We start from the raw sequence: 8,804 nt of genomic DNA on the forward strand, positions 1-8,804 counted from the left end.
GGTTTCCTACCTAGAACCACAGGTCTGGTCAGATGCCTCCTTTCCCAAGACTAGAGCACCCAACTGTTTGGGTCACAACTCCCTCCTTGTTGCTTCAGGTCTAGGGCTGATAACAGCTTCCCACTGGGTTCTTCACCCTCCCTGGCTGATCCTCCGCTTCTAGATCACACCGTGGTATGCCTATTCCTTCTTCAATTCAATTAGCCCTTCCAGTTAGCAATCCCCTCCCTGTTGCCGCTCTGACACACACACCTTCATAGCCCCCAAACATGGCCCTCTTCTACTGTCTCTATCTCCCCAAAGCCCCCAGTTTGCTGATAGACCCACGTTGGCCTTGGCTCTCCTTCTGTTTCTCTGATTCTTCCACCCCGGGCTCCTGTTTCCATCGCTTGTCCTTTGGCCAAGTCAATGCTGACATTGCTCTGTCCAAAATGGAAGTCATCTCCTCTTCTGGAAGACATCTCCTCTACTGTGCTTCCCTACTCATTTACCGTCATCACCACCTTCCCAGACACAAACGGTGAAAACTAGGTGACAGCTCACCTCTTCCCCAGAGAAACCCAAGGGGAGTCACTCACAAAGCCTCCCATATAAACACATTTTAAGAAAAGGTGAAACCAGTGAGCTAGCTATGCAAATGTAGCCTCAAGGCAATCACCCCTCCATCACATTGCTCCCCTTAAATCCTTCCTCTATAGAGTTTCTGACCCCACCAGTGCCTCCTCCCTCCCCCCATTCCCTACATCCAAGCATATTTCCATAACCTCCCAGAGGACAAGAATGTTCTCTTCATTCCTTTGTAGGCCCTCACGTGTCTCTCACCTACGATTGGTTTCCTCCCTTCCTCTTCGCCCCCATAATCTGGTCCACATAATGCCAGCCCCCAAAAGCGCAGGTCTGAGCAAAAGCCTTCAGTGGTTCGCTAGTGCCTGCAAAGGCCCACCCCCTCATTCGCTTCTCCATTGAATGTGTGAATTTTTATCAAAAGCTCTTAGTTTAAAAAAAAAATTAATGCCTTCCTTGACTTCGAGTTTCAAAGCATTTATCTTCAAAACCCCAACACTGGCATTTAACGGGGAACTTCTAACTTTCTCCAGCGTCTCCTCTAAGGATCGCACTTCCCTCTGCCTGTCGGTACCTCGGCTGACATCGGAGCGGGATGGGAGGGGTGGCCCAGAGCCGCGGATAAACAGAAACAGAAACGGGTTTCTACCAACGAATACGTCCTGGCGGGTTCCAGACCCGGAGTTTTGGAGAGAAGGTGTCGGAAGGCTCCCACTGACCCAGCCCGGCGCCCCCGGGTCGGCGATCATCGCAAATGCGATGGGCAGGGCTGCAGGGCAGGGTCAGGACGCGAGAGAAAGCAGAGGGAGCTGGGTGCGGGACGCTGACCCCAGCGTGGGGGCAGCGCTTCCCGGGGCTGCGGCCGCCGAGCCGGTCCATCCCGCGCTCCCCCGTCCCGGCCCGAGCCGCGTACACAGGCAATTCCCAGGCGGCCCGGATTCCCCGCGGGAGGCCAGGCGCTCCCGTCCGCGTGACCCCCGCCCACCAGCCGGGACCCTGCAGCGCCGGCCGCAGAGAAGCGCGCGACTCGCGGGGAAAGGGCGGGGAGCCGGGCGTCGGGGGAGGGGCGGGCGAGGGCAGGTCAGGGCAGCCCCGGCCCCGCCCTTCGTCCCGCCCCCGCCGGAGGCGGTTGGGCCCGGTGACTGACAGGCGTCCAGGCCGGTCACGGCGCGCCTCGCGGTCCGGATCGCCCAGGGGGGCGGGGCTCGCTGAGGAGCTCCGGAGCGGGCGGGGGCGGGCGGGGAAGCCTCTGGGTGGGGCGGGGCCTCGGGAGAGTAGCAGCGCACCCAGCCAATGGGAGGCGGAAGCCGTCCCGTTAGCGCCGGATCCCAGCGGGTAGGGCGGGGCGGGGCGGGCGGCGCCGAGGGGATCCCGGGGCGGCCGAGGGCCCCTAACTCGGCTCCGCGCGGCGACATGGACCGGATGGCCAGCTCCATGAAGCAGGTGCCCAACCCCCTGCCCAAGGTGCTGAGCCGGCGCGGGGTGGGCGCGGGGATCGAGGCGGCCGAGCGGGAGAGCTTCGAGCGGACTCAGGTGAGGACCGGGGGACCCCGGGGCATGCTTGGCTGGGGCATCCCGAGAGACGCAGTGTCCGGGAGGGGCTTTGAAGGTAGTAGAGGTCTTCAGGCCCAGGGGAGGACGGGGCAAGGGGGCCGCGAGAGGGAGCATCTGGTGCGCAGGGCGAGGCGAGCCTGGGGAGGTCGGGGACCCGGGGGCATCCCAGCTGGCCTGGGGAGAAGGGCAGGGCGGCTCCTAGGAGCTGGCACGATCCGTGCGGCGGAGCAGGGCAGGGGTCACGGGCTGTGAGAGCGGAAGGAACGGAAGAGGGGCCGAATGGAAGGGGTGCCCCTAGGCAGGGGAAGCGCACTGGGGGGCCACTCGGAGACTCAAGTGTGGCGGCGGAGAGCGGAGCGCTGGACTGGGATGTGAAGCGGGAACCCCTTTTCTCCCCTCTCGATCGCTTCTGGGTTGCACTGACATTCCCCCCACCCCTAGCACCCCCTTCCTGGTGCCTCTTGCTTGGCTCACACCACTCCCAGCTGTTGGCCTCCGAGGACCGGGCTGAAGGGGTCTGGGCGGCGAGAAGGAATGTAGGAAATGCGACGTGTGGCCGAGCTTGGAAAATGGGGGCTGGAGGAGGGGGCCGGCCAGGGGCCAGGGTCAGGCCTTTGGCCCGACAGCCCGCTGCTGGTCAGGATGAGCTGCCCAGTGGTGCCCAGAGCCCTGATTTGGGGTTTTGGTTTCATCCCCCAAGATGTGCCTGACAGCTAATAGGCAGACTGCCCTATTTGTCCAGCCTGACCAGGGCTGGGGGCCAAAATTCCCCAGTGGCATCAACAAAAAGCCACAATCCATTTTTACCTCAGAGTTTGAATGCCTGGTGTATTGATTTAACTGAATAAAGCTGACATGTTTTCTGGTGTTCATCAGCTCGTTTGTATGCAAAATCCATTTCAAAGGGCACAGCACTTCTCTTAATCCCAGTGCCAAAGTTGTATGGGCAGATTTGTTCTTCGCTCTTGCGCTCAGGGTGGAACCTTTGAAGATCCAGCTGGGCCTCCACTGCCGGAGGCTGGTTCCCCTGCTGTGTTCTGCTTTCCCCCCGCTCCCCCTCACCAAACGCAGTACAATGTGAAGGAAACGTTCTGGGATTTTAGGTAGAAAAGATTGTAAGGACCTGACAGAGTATTCTGTGTATGGAATATTGCAAAGAGTAAAGCTTTTCACCCCGGCAAGTTCATCCTCTTCTCTTTCCAGATGCCTCTGGCCCGTTGCAGGTGTGTCTCGGTGATGGAAAGTAGGGAGGGGTCCCTCCCCGGGTCATCCTACCCCAGGGAGGGATGGGAGCGATAGGAAAGACAGCAATTCATTTGGCTTCCCAGGGACCAGCTGAGTTTGAGACTTTTTTTCTCTGGCTTTGTGGACTGGACCCCTGCAAAGAAAGCAGCTTTCCGTCTGCTTGTCCACCGTGGGTGTTAACTGAGGCTTCTTGCTCCAGGAGGCAGTGTGAATAGCCTTCTTCTTCCTCTTTTTTTTTTTTTTTTAATGGAAAAGAAAAAGGAATAGACGTTATTTTGCGATAACCCAGCCTTTCTGGAGTCTCAAATAAGGAAAAACTGGAGCATTAGAGGAACATGCATAAAACTTTGACCCATTATAGCAATGATGATTAGGTTTGTGAAAGCTTCCACCCAGGGCTGGCGTGTCCCCTCGCTATCCAGGGACAGCCCAACAAGGAGACCCTAAGGCACTGTTTGCCAGTGTATTTTACATGTGGAACACTTGCGATTGGCTTGTTGGAGGGTGGGGTGGGAGTGAGGAGGAGGCAGGCTGGAGAAGGAAAAGAGGGTTTTTCTATTATTCAAATCGTGAGGGGTGGCGGGTAGGAGCGTGAAGAAAAGAGAACAATCCTAAAACTTGGCATTGGTCAATCTGCAAAAGCTCATTTTGTTTGAGGACTTCAAATGTATCCAGTGTGTTATGAGATACAAAAATGAGTTAGAAAAAAATTTTAATGAGTTGAGAGACCATGAGAATCAGCCAAGGTGTAGTGATAATTGTAGCTAATTATCACTGTTTGGCACTGTTCTAAGTACTTTATTGTATTACCTTCTTTAATCTCTGCAAGGACCCAGGAGGTGGGTATCAGCCCCATTTTCCACGAGGACAGTGAAGCACAGAGAGGTTAAGTCACCTGCCCAAGGTCACACAGCGGGAAGTGGTCCCAGCCTTTAACCACTGCCTCGCGTTGCCTCTGAGTACCGCTCAGAGCACTGGCATTGGAGCTAGAAAAGGTTTGAGTTTTATAGCCAGGCACTAGGATAGGCTGTGTGACCTTGGGCAAACCTTTCTAAGGCTTCCTTTTTGTAAAATAAAGATGATACTTACCTTGAAGGTTTAGTATGGGGATTAAATGAAATCATAGGTGTGAAGGTATTTTTGTAAACTTCGGAGCACGATTTCAGTGATTCTTGCTATAATCCAGGGAGACCTAAGGAAGCACAAATGTGAGTAATGGTGCAGGCTGTGATGAACTCTTCAGTAGGGGGACAGAAATATTCCTAGGTAATGTGATAATGACTGAGACCACATGCAGAAAGTCCTAGCCATGGTGTTAGGGAGAGGTTGGGAGCCATCACCAGGACCTAACCACCAATTGGCATGAGATGTCACTTGCAGGGTGGAGAGGAGGGGAGGGAGCATTCCAGAAATGGGGACCAGTAAAGGAGACATCTGGAGGTGAATGCAGATGAGGCTCAGTGGCCCAGGTGGAGGCAGGAGCAGAAATTGGCCGCTCCCACCTCTCAGCCCCCAGCACCTGCTACCTTTTACGGTCACCGGTTCTCTGTCTTGCCCTCAATAAACCAGGAGCTTCATGGGGCCAAGATTGCTCTTGTTCTCTCACCTGTGTCCTCAGATTCCTGAGGCTTGTGTTAGTGGTGATCCAGCTGTAGACGGGGGTAGACAATGACTGGTTATTTCCAGTAGGAAGCCCTTGCCCGGGTGGGTAACTCAGCTCAGGGCAGCTGGGGATTTCTGTAATTACTTGATGCTTTTTCCGAATGGCCCCAAGTTCCCTCCTGGTTCAACTTTGTCTCCTGCACCCTCAGTCAGGAGCCCTGCCCCATGCCCATCAGAGGACTGTGATTTCTCTGCCTTCCTTCCGGTGAGGCCAGTGTCCCTGCCAGAGGGGGGACCCCAGACCCACCTGCTGCAGCCCCCATCTCCAACCTGACCCTTGTTGTGTCCCTCACCCAGCCCATCACAAGCAACCTTCAGGCTCCAGGGGAATGAAAAGTGGTTCTTGCCCTCAAAAAGCCTGCTGTGAGAAAGTTACCTTGCCTGGAGCACTTTATAGTTTATACAGCACGTTTTAACTATCGTTGGGGCTACACTGTGGTTGGGTATTACTACATCCATTTTATGGATGAGAGCTTAGTAACTTGCCTGGGGCCCCCATAGATGATCGAAAAGCAGGATTCAGATCCAGGACTCCAGGTTCCGGGCCCCTTCCCCCACCCTGACCTCATGTTGGTCGGGAGGGTAATTCTGGAATGAACCAGGAGGGCTGACCCTTGTAGACACACCAAATACCCTGTCTATATTTACTTAGCCGGAAAATGGTTTTCTCTATGGTTTGTTTATTTTTTTGTTACCATCCATTTAGTGAGCACATAGCGTGGAGGGGACACAGAGATGAGTAAGATAAAGAGACCAGCCTGGAGGAGCTCATGAGTCAGCAGGGAGGTGGACTGGCCACCGAGAGGATCTTCTACACAGAGGACAGAGGACTTACACACCGACATCTCGGGAGCTGTTAGCAGTGCAGGACCTACCGAATGAGAGCTTTCATTTCAGCCAGAGCCCTGGGTAGTCCTGGGCACGTTGAAATTTGCTCTCTGGCTGGTGATTGCTAAGATCAGAGGAGAGGATGGGGCTCTGGAAACACAGCCTTTAGTCCCAATTTCTTTGGGTGGAGCCTACCACAGAGAACAGGATCCTAACCAACCCTGAGTTGGGAAGAGCCAGGAAAGTTGGATTCTAGAGAAGAAGAGACAGAAAGAAATATTTACAGAGGGCCTGGTGGGCACTAGAAACATGCTGGGTGATTTATGGCCATTATCCTATTTAATAGCTCAGGTTCAGAGAGACCAAGTGACCTGCCCAAGGTCACACAGAGAGTAAACAGAGAAGCCAGGGCTCCGACAATCTGATGACCAAGCCCACATCCTCTTCTCTGTGTGTAAGTCAGGGGGTGTCTCTGCCATTTTCCTCATCATCTTCAGCTCAGCCTTTGATTCACCTGCTGAAAAAATTGTGGGGTTGGACCAGAGGGACAGTGCTTCTCAACCCTGGCTGCTCAGGAATGGCTTCTAACACGAAAGGCGCTGTCCTCCCACCTGATCCCTGCTGGCTCACTTAGTTGGTATTGAAAAGGTAGAAAGGATGCTAAGAGCTTTCTTTGAGCTTGTGGGTTTGTATGCTTCTGGCTTCCTCCCATTGATAATGCTGAGAACAGCTGACATTCACCACATTTACTATGTGCACGTGGTAAAGGCCTTAAATGAGCCACACCTCTCAGTTCTTGGCACAAATTTAACAATTACGATCCCTGTCTTACAGATGAGGAAATCAAGGCTTAGACGTGTTACTAGCCAGCTCAAGGTTCTGAAGGAAGTGTCCGAGCCGGGACCCAAACTCAGCAACACCGGCCCCAGGGCCTGGCTGTGCATGATTACCATCCCTGAGTCTGCCTGGCCCCCTGCCTGGCCCCCTCAGCTCTCTGCCTCCTTCCTCTCGCTAACAGTTGGGTCCCCAAGGTGCTAACCTCACCCCACTTCTCTTTCACCTTCTGTCCACTTCCTCTGTGCTCCCCTCATATGACAGTTTCTGTTCTTGTGTCGGTGACGTCACCTCCCCACGTCTTTCTCCCGACTTCCTGGCCTGTGTAACCACTTCCCATGGGTCATTTGCCCCCAAATAAACCACACATGCCCCAGACTCTACTTCAGGCCTTCCCTGCCTCTGAATGCCAGCGTCTGGTCCCCGTCAGTCCCCATTATCTCCTTGGTGTCCATTCTCTCTTTTTTTTAATAAAGATTTTATTTATTTATTTGACACAGAGAGAGACAGCGAGAGAGGGAACACAAGAGGGGGAGTGGGAGAGGGAGAGGCATCCATTCTCAATCCTCCCTTTCCTCTGTCCTCACAGCTGCATGGTGCTCTGTGATGTTTCTCTTGTCCATTGCTCCTTTGCTCTGCGCCCTTCCTGCCCTTACTACCTCTTGCCTGTGTTGGTTGTAATCCCATCCTCCCTGCCTCCCAAATACCCGGGGGCCAGACTGCTTGTCTCTAAAGCCCAACACTGCTTCTGGAACTCCCTCTTTTCAAGAACCTTTGGCTGGCTCCTGAGAGACCCTGCATGACATGGCACCTAAGAGTCCCTTGGTCCCTCTCTTTTCCAGGCCTTAACTTTCACTGCCTCCCCCTACTAGACAGCCCCTGCAGGCTGCTTCCAGCCTGATCAGGAACTCCAGCAAGCAGGGGCCCGTAGCCACTATATGTCTGTCCCATTCATCCAGGTCTGCGCCGTGGCTTCTCTCCCAGACTGGAAGCTCTTAGGGGCAGGGTCTGGCTCTCCGTGCTGAGTGAGCTCTTGCAGGAGGCAGGCACTGGGCCTGTTTGCCAAATGTGTGAATGTGAAACAGTTGGCGGATCTCCAGGGAGCTTGGGTGCTGCAGGCAGGCCTCTGCTTGCAGCGGACTTTACTTTCCCTTTGCACATTTTGGAGATCCTCCCTCTGTCTCCTGTGATTTCTCCGATGATTAATTCTTACTGAGTGCCTGCCCTGGGTGCCGGGCCTGTGCGCCCAGGGTCCCCATTTAGGAGGGAGCCTGTAGAGTCCTTAGAGATAGAATTGGGGGGACGCCTGGGTGGCTCAGTCGGTTAAGCGTCTGCCTTCGGCTCAGGTCATGATCCCAGGGTCCTGGGATCGAGTCCCGCATCGGGCTCCCTGCTCTGCGGGGAGCCTGCTTCTCGCTCTGCCTCTGTCTCTCTCTCTGTCTCTCATGAATAAATAAATAAAATCTTTAAAAAAAAAAAAAGAAAAGAGATAGAATTGGGGCTCATGGTCGATGATTTGAATTTCCGTGAAGTTCAGAACACTTTATAAACATTCCCAACACGTGCTCGTGGACTTCTCAGAGCTTCTCTCTGCTTCAGGTGGGCCTTTCTGCCCTAGAAGGTATTACCAGGAAGGGAGAGAAAGTGGCCTGGCATCCCAGGCACCTGGATGTGGCCGTGGGCTGCTGCTGGCATTTGCAGCAGGGCCCAAGGGATGGCGGGGATGAGCGCAGAGTAAGATGAAAGCGCTCCCTGGGGACTGAGCAAATCTGGCTCCGCTACAGGATTTCTCAAAATGGGGAGGCTGGACAAGATTTCCAGCTCTCAAACACTCGAGCTCATAAAATTCCTGTAAGTGGGGTTTTCACACTGTGGAATAAGGACACGAGTTCCATCTGAGCTTTCACCTGCTCTCTTGAGAAACTTGCACGTGCCCCCCGTATGCAGAACAGGGCGCATGGGAATGGCTGGTGTCATACCTTCAGGTGTGGTGAGGAGCGTCCATGTGGCCCAGGAGAGCAGAGCCCCAGCCCCACTTGGCCACTGAAAGGGTTCCTTGCCTGGCATGTCTGCAAGGCACCAAGGAGGACCATTTTACACTCCCTGTCCACTGCCCA

General features: G+C 54.5%; 1 protein-coding gene across 2 annotated transcripts in view; it reads left to right on the forward strand.

Moving 5' to 3' along the window:
* Positions 1 to 1,909: 1,909 nt before the first annotated feature.
* Positions 1,910 to 8,804, forward strand: part of HIP1 (huntingtin interacting protein 1) — a 147,867-nt gene continuing 140,972 nt past the window's right edge. For both annotated transcript variants that reach the window (XR_014145233.1, XM_081819487.1), the window contains exon 1: positions 1,910 to 2,097. Coding sequence is in view for 1 of the 2 variants with exons in the window: in XM_081819487.1 (XP_081675613.1) it covers positions 1,978 to 2,097 (120 nt within the window). In the remaining variant the exon portion in view is untranslated. The remainder of the gene's footprint in view (positions 2,098 to 8,804) is intronic.

The sequence above is a fragment of the Leptonychotes weddellii genome, chromosome 5, assembly GCF_054177405.1.
Source record: "Leptonychotes weddellii isolate Sample4059 chromosome 5, ASM5417740v2, whole genome shotgun sequence".
Classification (NCBI taxonomy): domain Eukaryota; kingdom Metazoa; phylum Chordata; class Mammalia; order Carnivora; family Phocidae; genus Leptonychotes; species Leptonychotes weddellii.